This window comes from Gopherus flavomarginatus, chromosome 1, assembly GCF_025201925.1.
Source record: "Gopherus flavomarginatus isolate rGopFla2 chromosome 1, rGopFla2.mat.asm, whole genome shotgun sequence".
NCBI lineage: Eukaryota > Metazoa > Chordata > Testudines > Testudinidae > Gopherus > Gopherus flavomarginatus.
In genome coordinates, this window is record NC_066617.1 from 213968826 (window position 1) to 213984148 (window position 15323).

Genomic DNA, 15323 nt, shown 5'->3' on the forward strand with positions numbered 1-15323 from the left:
AGAAAGAAGTTTGGTGAAAGATAGACAGACAGACAGGTCATGTATAGTGCAACACATGCTTTAAAATTCCCACGGTGCACAGAAATCTCCTTCCAGGCTTTCAGTTGCAACTATTGGTTAATTAAAACATAGCCCTTTGTTTTCCAGACTTCTTTGCTGGGGAGGAGTCACCAAGTCAGTCAGCCAGAATTAAGGAAGTGTATTAACAGTGTGAATCAAACTGTTTCATGCTAATGAATTTGCCTGTGTGTGTACATATACATACGATGGCCTCTTCTCAATAGAATGAGAACAACTCAACTGTCATATGCTCTATACTGGTAATAACATGCCAATTGCCTCTTAGCTTAGGTAGGCTTTTCAATCAGGAGAAGATAAGCTCTGGCCCCTGTGGTGCAGTGAAGTTGGGTGGTTATGTGGTACGGCATATTGACAGCTGTAAAGTTCTTAGGCAGCCACAGATTTATTATAATATTGCAGAAAAAAAGCTTTCTGGGAATGGTAAGACTATTTGGCTATATGAGACATTTAATCTGTAAGGAACTAAGACCACTGCCCCAGCACTCTGAATTTCTAGATGTTATCATCAAGCAGTAAAATGTCATATGCGGTGGCTTGTTCCTCATCCCGCATTACTGTCTTTCAGGTGTCACAGCTGAATCATAAACTTCGAGTTGATTCAATTTCAGAGCTGAGCCGGCCTCTTCAGAATTAAAAAGAAAGACCTTTGAAGCAAGAGTTAACTTGAAATCCACATTCTGCTTCCCTGTAACAATTGCACAATAAGATGCCCTTCAGTTTTTGTGTATCTTGGAGCAGAAAATAAAAATATTCAGTTCATACAACAAATATCTATCTGTAGGAAATGAAAAATAACCACTGTGCCCACTGCACTAGCAACTTGTGTGAAATTTCTATTGATAAACCTTCAGTGACTTGGTGAAATAATGCTCCCTTAAAGAAATCTTCAACTTAATCTACAGCATTTGGCTGGTACTGTTTTGAAAAACAACCATTTATAATCCACAGATGAATTTAGCATTTAAGAAGATTAATGCATTCATAAATAGCCTGGAAAGCCAAAGTCATTGAATTTAGTGCACCAAACAGGTCAAACAGGCATTTATGAAACCATCTGGCATGCTCCCTGGGAAAAAATTTAATACAACTACAGACAGATCCGGAGTTTACCTCCACTAACATGATTTAATTTGGGAATATTTACCACTCCCCCAGAAATTGCTAGCTGTTAATTGTCATGCAGTTGTTTTTCTTTGAAAAGGTGGGATAAGTAATACCAGAACCAATAGAGTTTATGATTAAGCCATGAGAGACTCCTGTTTTGGCTGGTATGCTTTACGGAGGAGGATCCTTCTGCTTTTAGAAACCAACTGTCCTGGAAGTTCATGAGCTGAACAGTCATTTTGCATGAGCTAAATGGCCATGATTTCTCCCATCTCCCCTCCCATGAAACTTGCAAAGGACTGGGTTTCCTCATGGCCTGTTGTGGGCATAATGCTAGTCCCCTTTCTTCACCAGGGGCTGGGCAGGAATCTTTCCCTTATTGCCAGAGTGGCCAAGGCAGGGTGGTTTTTTTCCCACCTTTCCTACAGCAGGTCTGGGACCCAGTATGGTGGGGTAGGAGGGTTAAGTCATAATATCAAACTTTAATAAGTAAAACTTGTGGCAGGTGTCCAGTGCGCATACGTGTTATGGAAGGGTACAGTCACCTGCTAAAACAGATTGAAAAAAGATCTGAAAGAAAGGACCCCTTAAGGATTCTGAGGAAGGGGCTGGGGGTTGGAGCTCCTATGTCTGGTACAGCAGAGAGCTGACCCACCCTGTCCCCCCTCACACGCACACTTCCTTTCTCTAGCTCTCTTTAAGGGAGCTGAGGAAGGACAGTACTGGGCTCCTGTGTCTGGAACAGCAGGGAACCAACCCCACTTTGCTGAGTCCTCTTTTACCTTATACAAGGAGATGGCAGCAGGGTCCAGCACTGGGATAGCTGGGACCGGGTGGGAGATTATTTTGAAATGATTAAGGAAAGCATGGTGACCTGCACTGTACAATTTACTGCCAGATATTTTAAGTGAATAAAATTGTGGTCTAATTAAACCACATCCATTGCTGCCTCCTTTCTGTTGTGAGGGGCTAGGCAGAAACGAGGAGTGGAATTGTTTAACTCAGAATGGTGACTGGTCACATTCCTTGAGGATACCACCACTAACAACTCCTGCCATGTTAAATAATGGCCTAGTGGAAGCTATTGTGGTTGGCCTGTGTGACTTACATGCAGAATCAGTCATATTTTTAAGCCCTTTTTAAAACTTTGTTTCCCCAGTTCTTCCCGGTAATAGCCAGTCACAGATTTAAGCACAGAGAAACTGCTAAAATTAGCCTTTGTGTGGTGAAGTCCTGTATTACCCACCATCATTCAGCCATTTATTCCCCAAAGTCTCTTGTCTATTTTCCTTTTAGTTTTTTCCTTCCCAGCAAGTGAGGAGGTTGCTTTGTGTTTGTATACCCACATACAGGCCCCAAAGAAATTACCAAGTCAGGGAAGCCTGCTCTAAACACACATTTCTTCAGGTGCCCCTCTGTTGGTCTATCACCAGCACAGCTGCACTGGTACTAGGTGGGAGGGCTAATATAGACAGGCCACTGGTGGGTTTGCCACTGTGTCATCTAAATCTGCTCTGAGGAGGGTTAGATAACAAGTAAAAATATTGCTGCTCTCTCTACATGAGCGTGCTCACTCTTCCTAGCACCACTGAAGCCATACAGGTGCTAGATCAATTTCTCAACCTTTTTGATACCAGGAACCGTCTTGCTGCCTTCCTAAACTGTGTCAGGGCGATCGCAGGGTTTGGCACCAGTCCATAGACGGGTCATATTTAGAGCAGCAGTGGGAGAATGAGAAAAATGTAGGCACAGTCAAAATGGCTTGCTCTTCCCAAATGCAATTTCCAATGTGACTGATAAGCCACAGACCTTAACACAGGGCTACCGACCTGCTCACTTTTCCCCGCTCCTCTTGGCATTGTGCACACTACATAGTGCAGCAGGCGTGCAGGTTGAATATAATAGATCTGATTCTCCTTCCGCCTTGGTGTAAATCAGAAGTAACTCCACTGAAGTAAATGGAGTTAAATCAGCATAAAACATCATGAGCAGAAGCTCAGGTTCATTATGTGTCTCAGGATCTATGGGTGAGGCTCATCTTTTAGAGCCCAATCTCTGCGCCCATGAAAATCAATGGGAGTTTTTCCAGAGACGTCCAGGGAATCAAAATTGGCCCTAAATGAATAAATGCTGCAGCGCTGTCTTCAATAAGGAGCCCTTTCAGTTCACATCTAGCAGAGGAAAGCTGCCATCCCAGAGACAATTGTTTGCTCATTCTCCTTATTATTGCTGCTGTCTCATAATGCTCTGTCAATGTACATGGAGTTTCATGAACACAAAAAAGATAAAATCCCTGCCTCCGGGTGATTAGTTACTTCCAAAGATGTGCCCATTCCAAACTCCTGGACCCAAACACCCCCTGTATTGCCGGGAAATTCGGAGCCAGATCAGTATCTGAACTCTGCAATATCAGCTCCTCTCTAATGATTACATTTCTACAGAAACTCAATTCTTACATAGCAACGTGCTTGAGGCAGCCCTTGGGTTATTTACTCTGCAGAACCATCACTGCTTGAGCTGTAATGAGTGCCAGAAGGTGGAAAGAGCAGGAGATAGCATATTCCCCCACCCCTGAGGAAACCTCATCACCTAGCCTGTCCAACAGGGTGGTGTTGGTTAATGCTTCAGTGGTGTTTGCCACCTCCTCGGGAAGGCCCTCTTGGAGCAAGAGCTTGGAGATAAGGCTGCTAAACTTGCTCTCTGTGGTGGAGTGAGGCTCTTCAGACAGGGTTGGGCTGTAGGATGTGACATTTAACTCCACTGGGTCAAGACAATAACCTTCAGGTGATCTGTCGAACAGCACATCCGCCAAGTCAATACCGGCTACTGAGGAGGGGGAGACACAAAGAATATCCCTGACAAGTCTGTAATTCTCCATCCACTCTTTCAGCCATTCGAGCCTGCAGTCACACTCCCAGGGGTTCCGGAAAAGATAGAGCCTTCCCAGGAAATAGACTGGCTGGAAGACAGAAAAAGGTAGGGTGGTTAGGTTGTTACTGTTCAAATGCAAAGAGACTAGGCTGGTTAGGTTTTCAAATGCGCCTTCTTCAATGTAGTTGACCCTGTTTCGGTCCAAGTACAGAACCTCCAATTCAACTAGGTCCCGGAACCAGGTGTTGGACACGTTCCTGAGAAAGTTCCCACCAAGATTGAGCATTTTCAGGTGCCTCAGCCCGTCAAAGGAGTTTTCTGGGAGGTCATTGAGTAAGTTGTCATTCAAGTAGAGATACTCCATTTTCTGACAATCTTGAAAGGCTTGGTCATGAATGACATTTATTCTGTTGTCTTGGAGGTTAAGATACTTCAGCCTGGTCAGGCCCTGCAGAGAATTATAGGCTACAGCTTCTATCTTGTTTCGCTCCAAGTAAACATGGGTCAAATTCTCCATACCTCGTATGGCCCCAGGGATCCTTCGGAAATTGTTCTGGAAGCAGAAGAGCTCCTGAAGGGCAGGGAGCTCTATGAAAATCCTGTCTGGGATATTGAAAAGGTTGCAGTCAGCTAGGTCTAGTCTGACAAGCCTTTTGAGGGCAGTAAAAGTGCGAGTGTGCAGGTAGCGGATGTATTCGTTGTGAGCCATTTTAAGCTCAGTCAACCTGGGTAGCCCTTTGAAAGCCCCGGGAGTGATGAAGGAGATGTTGTTGTGCTGGAGTGAGAGAGATTTGAGGGAAGGCAGGGTCCCAAAGGCCCTCTCTGAAACGAATTTAATACTGTTTTTATCCAGGTTGATAGAAGAGGCTTCACAGGGGAAGTTGCTGGGGATCTGCAGAAGGCCAGCACGGTCACACAGGACGGAACAGCTCCGCTCCTGCGTGCACACGCAGTTGGCAGGGCAGGAACGTACGCAGGCCCACACAGCATGGATGTGGGGGATACAAAGAATGACTGGTGGTGGGAACAGTACAATTGCCACACAGATAACGAGGTGGAGGAGAGAGAGAAAAACAGGAGCAGTTAGTAAATGTTAGTTATGACCAGAAGACTTATTTATGCCACAGATCTAGCCAGATTGCTAACAATAACCCATTAAAATACAGTTTCACTAAAGGAGAGCCAGGAACTCTCATGGAAGAATCCTCCAGAATTGACTCGAGAAGGGTTATTTTACCCTTGGGTTTTGAAACCCTCCTCATAGACTCATAGACTCTAGGACTGGAAGGGACCTCAAGAGGTCATCGAGTCCAGTCCCCTGCCCTCATGGCAGGACCAAATACTGTCTAGACCATCCCTAATAGACATTTATCTAACCTACTCTTAAATATCTCCAGAGATGGAGATTCCACAACTTCCCTAGGCAATCTATTCCAGTGTTTAACTACCCTGACAGTTAGGAATTTTTTCCTAATGTCCAACCTAAATCTCCCTTGCTGCAGTTTAAGCCCATTGCTTCTTGTTCTATCATTGGAGGCTAAGGTGAACAAGTTTTCTCCCTCCTCCTGATGACACCCTTTTAGATACCTGAAAACTGCTATCATATCCCCTCTCAGTTTTCTTTTTTCCAGACTAAACAAACCCAATTCCTTCAGCCTTCCTTCATAGGTCATGTTCTCAAGACCTTTAATCATTCTTGTTGCTCTTCTCTGGACCCTCTCCAATTTCTCCACATCTTTCTTGTAATGCGGTGCCCAGAACTGGACACACTACTCCAGTTGAGGCCTAACCAGCGCAGAGTAAAGCGGAAGAATGACTTCTCGTGTCTTGTTTACAACACACCTGTTAATGCATCCCAGAATCACGTTTGCTTTTTTTGCAACAGTATCACACTGTTGACTCATATTAAGCTTGTGGTCTACTATGACCCCTAGATCTCTTTCTGCCATACTCCTTCCTAGACAGTCTCTTCCCATTCTGTATGTGTGAAACTGATTGTTCCTTCCTAGGTGGAGCACTTGGCATTTATCTTTATTGAACTTCATCCTGTTTACCTCAGACCATTTCTCCAATTTGTCCAGATCATTTTGAATTTTGACCCTGTCCTCCAAAGCAGTTGCAATCCCTCCCAGTTTGGTATCGTCCGCAAACTTAATAAGCGTACTTTCTATGCCAACATCTAAATCGTTGATGAAGATATTGAACAGAACCGGTCCCAAAACAGACCCCTGCGGAACCCCACTTGTTATACCTTTCCAGCAGGATTGGGAGCCATTAACAACTACTCTCTGAGTACGGTTATCCAGCCAGTTATGCACCCACCTTATAGTAGCCCCATCTAAATTGTACTTTCCTAGTTTATCTATAAGAATATCATGCAAGACTGTATCAAATGCCTTACTAAAGTCTAGGTATATCACATCCACCGCTTCTCCCTTATCCACAAGGCTCGTTATCCTATCAAAGAACGCTATCAGATTAGTTTGACACGATTTGTTCTTTACAAATCCATGCTGGCTATTCCCTATCACCTTACCACCTTCCAAGTGTTTGCAGATGATTTCTTTGATTACCTGCTCCATTATCTTCCCTGGCACAGAAGTTAAACTAACTGGTCTGTAGTTTCCTGGGTTGTTTTTATTTCCCTTTTTATAGATGGGCACTATATTTGCCCCCTTCCAGTCTTCTGGAATCTCCCTCGTCTCCCATGATTTCCCAAAGATAATAGCTAGAGGCTCAGATACCTCTTCTATTAACTCCTTGAGTATTCTAGGATGCATTTCATCAGGCCCTGGTGACTTGCAGGCATCTAACTTTTCTAAGTGATTTTTTACTTGCTCTTTTCTTATTTTCTCTTCTAAACCTACCCTCTTCCCGTAAGCGTTCACTATACTAGACATTCCTTCAGACTTCTCAGTGAAGACTGAAACAAAGAAGTCATTAAGCATCTCTGCCATTTCCAAGTCTCCCGTTACTGTTTCCCTCTCCTCATTGAGCAGTGGGCCTACCCTGTCCTTAGTCTTCCTCTTGCTTCTAATGTATTCCTGTGGAATTCTATAATGGATTTAATCTCTCTCAAATTCTGTCAGTTTCTATATAATCCTGTTGAATTTATCTCTACTAAATTATTTTAGGAATGTTTCCACCTTCTGTCACTTCCTTCTCAGTGAATTAATGTGTAGGTTCTCCCACCATAATTAATGTGTAGGTTCTCCCTCTGGGACTGAGCCTGGGATGCTCTGGGGGTTAGCAGGTCTATCAGCTGAGCGGAGGATTGGCTTGTTTGCAGGGGCAGCTCTAGACATTTCGCCACCCCAAGCACGGCAGCATGCCGCGGGGGGCGCTCTGCCGGTCGCCAGTCCCGCGGCTCCGGTGGACCTCCCGCAGGCGTGCCTGCGAAGGGTCCGCTGGTCCCACGGCTCCACCAGCGACCGGCAGAGTGCACCTCGCGGCTTGCCGCCCCAAGTACGCGCATGGCATCCTGGGCCTGGAGCCACCCCTGCTTGTTTGTTTGGGAGCATTGCAAGCAGGTTTGCCAGCTAGAGAAAGTGCTTAGTTGTCTGAGGCATTGCAGTGTCTATGGGTTTTGCCTCTTTTTCCTGTGATAAGCCCATTCGTTTTGATATTTATTCCACTAGTGGCCCGGGTAGGTGCTTTACTTTTAACTGCTAATAGTTCTCCTTATTCTAAAGTGTAGTATTTAAAAAGCCATTCCTGCTCTGGATTTGGTGGAGAAGCATGAGGGAAAGGGAGGTTCAAGGAATATCTTTGAAACACTTTTTTCCTCAGTCTGGATGTTTCATATTAAAGGTGATGCTCTAAGCCTCCAATAACGCACCTGCTTTGCTCTACCCATTGGTTACTATTTCCTAACACCCTGGCTGCCTTGCAAATGTGTGGCTGCCATGGCTTTCTGGCTGTGTAGTTAGGATCAAGCAAATGGATGTACAGTGATGAGGAAGATAAAAACTTCCTGGTTCCACTCAAACAAGAGGAACAGGAACCTGAGGCAGTGTAAGCAGTGACACATGGGGCTGTGTGTGAAGGGAAAGCCTACACAGCTGGAGGTCTGAGAAATACAATCTTTAGGGAGAGAACTGAAAACAGATCTCATTTTGTACTTGCTCTCCTAAGGTGTGTCCCACCTCCTGTTCAACGGGAATGAAAAAGAGCATCCACAAGCCCGTGACATTGTCATTGGCAAGGCATCACCTGCTGAGTGATTTTTCTGTTGCAGTTTATCAGTTCTCATATCACTGCTACTTTAAAAAAAAAATAACCAGGTGTCCTCCTCATTGCTAACAAACTCTCTCACCGCACTGCCAGCCTCACGAGTTTCACGCTGGGCCCTTGTGTAGCAGAAGGGGCATTCACTGGTGAGACCGCCTGTTCCTCAAAGGCAAGCTGCAAGACTAAATGGTGCCTGGCCAGATTTGCTCTCCCCAGGGACTAATGGTGCAACCACTTGTTTGTGGTGATTTTGCTGTGAAAGGTTAAGCTTCAGCAGCTCTCTATCTTCTACGTGACTAGCCTCTTTGGCTTTCATATACAAATCAAATTGTTGTTTGAAGCTTTTCTGAGTGTTCTGAGCATTTCCATCCCTTTTCAAGGTGACCTGCGCAGAAATTTTTTAAAATTGGGTTTGTGCCTTTTTTTAATCCTCCTTCAGGCCGGCCCGATCCTGCAAAGCAAACTGTCTGACAGAACCCTTTAAAGTCAATGGGATTCCATAAAGGCATAGGGGTCTGCCCACATGGGTCTCTGGAGGACTGGAGCCTTATGTTGTATAAAGAAGGCCTGAACATGGGAGCAGGGTGCATCTCCCTCCCCCCAAAAAAAATCTGATTGTTTTTTACTGTAGAAATTACCCTGGAGGCTGTGTGGTGACTGGAGAACTAGCAAAATGGTGACACTACAAGAATCAAGTCAATGAATGTAGAACAATTGAAAGGGAGGAGGGATTTTATTCAGATTGTTTAAAAAAAAATTTGTTTTTTTTTCTTAACATGCATTTAACTGCAATAACTAATTAACATTTTAGATAAAGGAAGTCCTTTCCTAATTCAGCACCCAAATCCCTTCCATTACAGTTCCTCCAGTGAAACAAGACAAGACCTGATTTGATTTTTCTGATAATTCCAAGGTAAAAAACAAGCATAATATTGTTTAAAAAAACATTTTTCAGATTCTTTGTAAGTTATGAAGAGGAAAAAAAGTCCAAACCTAGAGAAAACTTTCCTATGCAAGTCATTGTAAAGGCTGATGGAAGATTTACAAATTTCAGTCACAGTTACACAGCAGCCATTTTAAATTAATTATTTCCATACAAAGATGTGTAAATTTAGGCAGAGAGAGACTAAGTGACATGTCCAAAATCATGCAATAAGTCAGCGGCCAAGTTCAGTGCAGAACCCAGCTCTCCTGACTCCCAATTTACTTTCTAATTCCTTGACTTGCTGAAGAAAACAGCTGAGTTCAGGTCAAGCCAAGTCATATCCTAGTCTGATGAGATTCTAGTAATGAGCAATTTTTTTTGTTGCTCTGCTGAATATGGATCTACCGCTAGCAGATTTTCACAACACAAACACCTAGGTTGTCTATTTACAAATAAATCTCTCTAGTCTGCATAAAATACTGAATCCATTAATCCCACCTTAGAAAACAATGTCCTCCAAGCAAAAAAAATAGAAATAAAAAATGCAGAACCCCTCAGTATCAGAATATTTACAGTATTTTTTTTAGCGTTAAGGTCCTGCTAAAATCCTTCATCTGAACACCACCAAATCCTGAGGGTTCAAAATCCAAACCGACTTGCCATTCTGAATTTGCACCTTGATCCCATTTCTAGTATCTTTTGACAGCAGATCCGTATTCAAAGCACTGACACATTTATGCTGCCATTACACAAATCATTAAAAAAATGATGAATGTGTTTAAAATCTCAGCTGGAAACAGAAAAAACTCTGTTTGTTCAAAACATTTTTTTCCCCAAAAAAGCACATTTGCTTCTTGGGCTACGTTCAGTACAGTTCAGGCAGCTATACTGGCTGGAACTTTTACCATCTGTCAATTCAGACAGAGAATTTGTGGTAATATTGGTTTAATTAAATATGTGTAATATAAAAGAATGAAAAAATATTGCCAGTTTCAGAATATCAGCAAAATGGCTCTGTGATTGAGACTGGGGGGGGGAAGTGGTATTTTTTTCTCAATTCAACTGCTGCATTTTTTTAAATGACTTCAATATTTGCACAAATGAATGAGAAGACCTACAAGATATCTGCATTGGATTTTCAGCAGCACAAGCAGACAATGTTTGAAATGATATAGAGTTAGCCTAAAACATACAATGTGATTGGTCTAATCTTAGAAACTACAATTGGCTTTCACAAAATAAAAATACTACTCACCATTTAAAATGATGACAAACATCACCTTGATTATTCACTTGTGGCATTTCAGATCTGGCAAGTAAAATTCTGTGATCTAAAAGTAGATGGAAGGATCCGAGATAGTTTCTGTCCACAGTCATTTACACATATCATCATCCCATTATAGTGTCTGCGTCTAGAAAGGAAGAATGAAATTCATAGGGAAAGGTTTTTCTAAACTGACTCTTTCCCCTAAGCTTCAAATCAACACATTGATTTCTTCCTTTTATTTATTTTTGCCACTGACCTTTTCAGTGCACATTTCAGTTTTGTACTATTCTTCACAGGGCTTTTCAGCAAGGGCTTGACCAAGTTTTTAACATGAGGTGAACGACTGAAATGTGCCTAGATGGATGGGAATAAGGAAAAAGCATTAGGCTGCTAGAGAATGATCACTTAATCAAATCTACAGATGCTTTTACACAGCAGTGTTATTGAACCAGCAATGAACTGCCATAATGAACCCCTAACAAAAGAATTCATTTATTCATAGTTACATCACTTACCTAACGGAGCAATGGCTTCATCCTTCTCTGGACCCTGTCATTAGTTCTACTGGTCCATCTCTGAAGAGTTGGCATTTTTTCCCCTCCAAAGCTATCATTTAATGGTAGGAAAATCCTCTGTATCAGAGGAGGATTAGTGGAGTTGGAAGAATGTGTCTGTCCTTTAAAACTCCAAAGCAAAAAACGGATTGCTGACAAACCAATCTGCTGCATTCTCCCCACCACCACCATCCCACAAAAAAAGAACTGGCTCTCTGCCATCAAAATAGCATTACTAGGAATCTAGAACAAAGCCATTATGCTGGTGCCTATTACATAACGGGAGAGGGAGGGAGGGAAATGTAATTATATTTTTGGGCAAGCATAGGCCTATGATTTCAACTAATCGAAATAGCAATGGCTGAACTAACCGGACCAACACAGAACCCTCAGCTTAAAAGCCTCCCAATGATATGCTCCAGTCCAAACCACAGGCCCAATTCTGATTTCTCATCACTTGTTCAAAAGTACAGCTCCACTGACCTGAATGGAAGTTGCCTCTAAATTACATAGGCATGAATGAGAATCTCATTCAAGCCTCATGTATATTTTGCACTGATAACAAAGGCTCCAATGAAACCTGGAGGAGAGGGAAAGAGGACCCAGCGGAGATGCATAGTATATATTACTCCTGGGAGAAAACAGCCCCTTTCATCTAAGAATGTGTTCTGCTTGCCAGGCTGATGTTTGTGTGTGGAATTGCCAGGGCAGGATCTGTACGTGGCAATACTGTCTTGTGCAGGACGTGAGGCAATATTTAAAGCCTCTTTTGACAGAATAATGATGGTTTCTTTAGGGTGTGTTAGAGTAAAATGAGAGAGGCTGGAATCACTTGTTAACAATGCCTGGGGGGTGGGAGGGGAAACCCTTTGCCTTCTTTTCCAGTTAGTTAATTTCACTTTTCAATAAATGAACTGCAACTGGAGCCAGTTAATTTGAGTTTGGTTCCTTTATATATCAGGGCAACTGAAAGATTGAAATGGTAACCTGTCCCATGTTGCCTCAATCATACTCAAGCAACAGTGTGTAATTTTTTTTTTCATTTTGATGGCCCCCTCAAGCTTAGAAGAGCCCACAGTAGCATTTTGAACATCATGGTAGGAAATTCCTGTGTCAAAGACTTAATTAAAAATTGCTGGATATTTTTAATCCACACAACACAGAGCTAGCAAACTGTTCTCAGCCTAACTCGGTCTGAACTCGGGGCACTGCAGGGAGCTCTCTTGTGGGTGATGCTGAAGAAGGAAAGGATGTGATCATCCATCTTGTGATGAATCTGCTGAGCAGGAGGCAACCCTGAGCATTGTGGGTTGGCAGGGAGCAGACAAACACCCACATACGCTCCTGGCCAGTGAGACTAGGTGAGTGAAAACCTTTTGGGTTCAGATTTTAAAAAGAGCACAGAGCTAAATTTTCAGGTGTTCAGCATCCACAATTGCTGTACACATTGTGGCAGGGCCTACCAGTGTTGCCAGCTCTCCCCATAGTTGGTGCTTTTCTTAAAGCCTGAAATCCTGAAGTCACATGAATATGGGAGACTCTCAGCTTTCATTTTAAAGAGAAGGGTCTTGCACCCATGGGTCTGGAGAAAAGCTTGAAAACATGGCCACTAACGGCCCCAAACCAGAAGGCAAGTAAAAAGAACCCACATTCTATTATTTTTAAAGCCTTGGGGTTGCTAAGACAATCTCATGATATTTTGAGCCTCACTCATGATGTCTGAACACTTGGAGTTGGCAATACTGTATGTTGGGCCTAACACTGAAGCTGAAGCAGCTATCCTGTTTGTCTCCTAGCTGACATATATGAGATCCATAAGGGTGCTGTGTCTCATGACACTGAGATCCCTGGAGGGTGGAGGGGTCAGTTACAATTTGATATATGACTTTCTGTGGTGTGGGGTGAGTTACTGAAGCCTTTGGCCAGCTGTGTGGACAGAGGAGTGAGATGATTAAAGGGATCAAGTCCTGGGGAAACCAACCAGGATTTCACCAAAAGTGATAACCATGTTCTTCTACTCCCCAGAGATTAGGCACAGAATGAAACAGTCCAGCTGCAACTTGGTCTGAACACACAGGAATACAACTCTGGTTGTCTTCAACTCAGGTGTAGGGTGTGTACAGAGGTTGTAGATGTGACTTGGTTTGCAAATCGGTTGGTATGAAAATGTCAGCCTCAAAGGAGAATAATACATGCTGTCTTGAAGCAAACCAACCAATTTTTTACAAGACTTTCAGAGACAATCCAATATTTTCAAGTTTTAATTAAAAACAAAATGTACAAGTATTTTCTACCCTTGGTTTTGAACGTTTTTTTCCCTTTTCTGGGGCTGGGAAGTCTCTTAAGAGCTGAGTTAGTGATGTCACAAGAGCTCCTGATACTCAGGTGGTTTAGAGGAGTTTCAATGGCCTGGCCACTCAGAAAGGGGCACCGAAAGAACCTCTGAAAGTCCCGCAGCTGCCTTGGTCTTGCATTATATGGACGGACGGCCCCAGTGAGATTTGATAAGCTGGCACAGCCACCACCCCAGAAGCCCATGCAACAAATTCCCACTTGCCAAGTTTGATTTTTTCCCCCTGTGGGACAAATCCCCAGGTTTACTGGGACTGGGGAGCTGCTAGTCCCACAAACTCCACAGGCCTGTGTGTATACAATGGTTAACATTGTTACATTTATATGAATAACAAAACTCAGGGGCCTCTGAACAGAGCGTGTGGTCAGAATATTCTTGCTATCCTTTTGCTGACCCAATATAGCAGCACATACCTATGCTGCCATGACCCCTTTTGGCTTGAGCAGTTAGCCAACATTCAGGGACTTGTGGGTTGTTTCTGTTAGGAGGAGGAGGTGACGATAGAGTCAGATATCTCTTTGGTGCAATACTGTGTATTAACAAAGAAGGTACAAAGTCTTGCTCCCCTGAATGCCGGATAAATCAAACAGCAGCAGACAGGTTGCTTGCTCACAGATCCAAGCCCCTTTTCAGCCAACACTCTACCCAAAAGCTCCCCTACTCTTGGCTTTTTCAAGGTCACACTCTCAAGTGCTTCCCTGTCTGCTGCTGCCTCTCTCTCACACAGAGACAATAGCTCCATCAGACAATAGCCACCCACTTGCATTTGCCGTCAGCCCACACTGAAACCCCTCTGCACCTATAGCTCAGAGTCCTAACCAGCCTTTCGTGTGGCCTGGGCTTTGGACGGTGGCTCCTATTGTTTCCGCTATCTTATTACTTGTTACATTTATCCTGAATGAAGGGTGGCTGTTACGCCTACCAGATGCAATGAGGTTTCATCTGAACTTAAGCATAACACTGCTCCCATCAGTCCTCCTCCTGTACATGCTGTCTCCCACTTCCTTTTAACACAGGGAATGGCCCAGTGGTTCACGAGCGATTGTTGGCTGGGGGGTGGAGGAGAAAAGCCAGCATGTCCCCTGGTATCTTCAGTTGGCATCTCCTCTCCTCAACCCTCCTTACACTGAGATCCTGGCCTAACTTCCCTGCCATTTTCTCCTTTTTGTGCCCACCCCGCCATATCTTCCATCTGTCTCAACTCCTTGCTCACTGCACTGTACTTTCTTCCTCTGTCTCTAGACCAGGGGTCTCAAAACATGCGGCCCATGGGCTGCATGCGGCCTGCGGAGTTATTTGCTGCGGCCTGCCAAGCTCCCCTCACCCTCTGCCCCATCTCCTGCCAGCATACCGCATCCTCGCACCTCTGCCTACCTCCAGGTGCTCCCCGCTGCCAAACAGCTGTTTGGTGGTGCTTAGCACTTTCCAGGAGGGAGGGGGGAGGAGCGAGGAGACACACACTCAGGGGAGGAGGCAGAGAAGAGTGGGGCAGAGGCAGGGATTTGGGGAAGGAGAAGGAGTGGGAAGGGGCAGGGCAGGGGTGGGTCCTCATGGAAGGGGTGGAGTAGGGATGGGGCCAAGGGCGGCAGGGGGAGGTATCACTGATGTGGCCCTCGGGCCAATGTACTAGTCCTCATGTGGCCCTCATGGTCATTTGAGCTTGAGACCCCTGATCTACACCAAGCCCTCCCTTTGAGTTTGCTCTCTCTTCCAGATGCTACGACAGGGGTTCTCACACTGGGGGTCCCTCAGGGGGTCACGAGGTTATTACATGGGGGGTTGCGAACTGTCAGCCTCCACCCCAAACCTTGGTTTGCCTCCAGCATTTATAATGGTATTAAATATATTAAAAAGTGGGTTTAATTTATAAGGGGAAGGGGTCGCATTCAGACTTGCTATGTGAAAGGGGTCGCCAGTGATAAAGTCTGAGAGCCACTG

General features: G+C 44.2%; 1 protein-coding gene across 2 annotated transcripts; it reads right to left on the bottom strand.

Moving 5' to 3' along the window:
* Positions 1-703: 703 nt before the first annotated feature.
* Positions 704-11157, bottom strand: NYX (nyctalopin). Of its 2 annotated transcripts, XM_050936637.1 has the most exons (4): positions 10994-11157; positions 10735-10832; positions 10467-10623; positions 704-5070 (listed from the first exon to the last, which is right to left on the bottom strand). In XM_050936637.1, the coding sequence occupies exons 3-4, from the start codon at positions 10486-10488 to the stop codon at positions 3671-3673; spliced, it is 1422 nt and encodes a 473-aa protein (XP_050792594.1). In that variant the 5' UTR covers positions 10489-10623; positions 10735-10832; positions 10994-11157; the 3' UTR covers positions 704-3670. The 2 variants fall into 2 exon arrangements, with proteins under 2 accessions (XP_050792594.1, XP_050792595.1); XM_050936638.1 differs by lacking the exon at positions 10735-10832 and having other exon boundaries at positions 10467-10542.
* Between the last annotated feature and the right edge of the window lie 4166 nt (positions 11158-15323).

Excerpts from the sequence above, each read along its gene's own strand:
- NYX (XM_050936638.1), bottom strand. The coding sequence starts at position 10,488 with ATGTTTGTCATCATTTTAAATG. Across the intron at positions 5,071-10,466 it reads GTTTGTCATCATTTTAAATG|TCATTCTTTGTATCCCCCAC; the intron begins GTGAGTAGTATT and ends TCCCACCACCAG.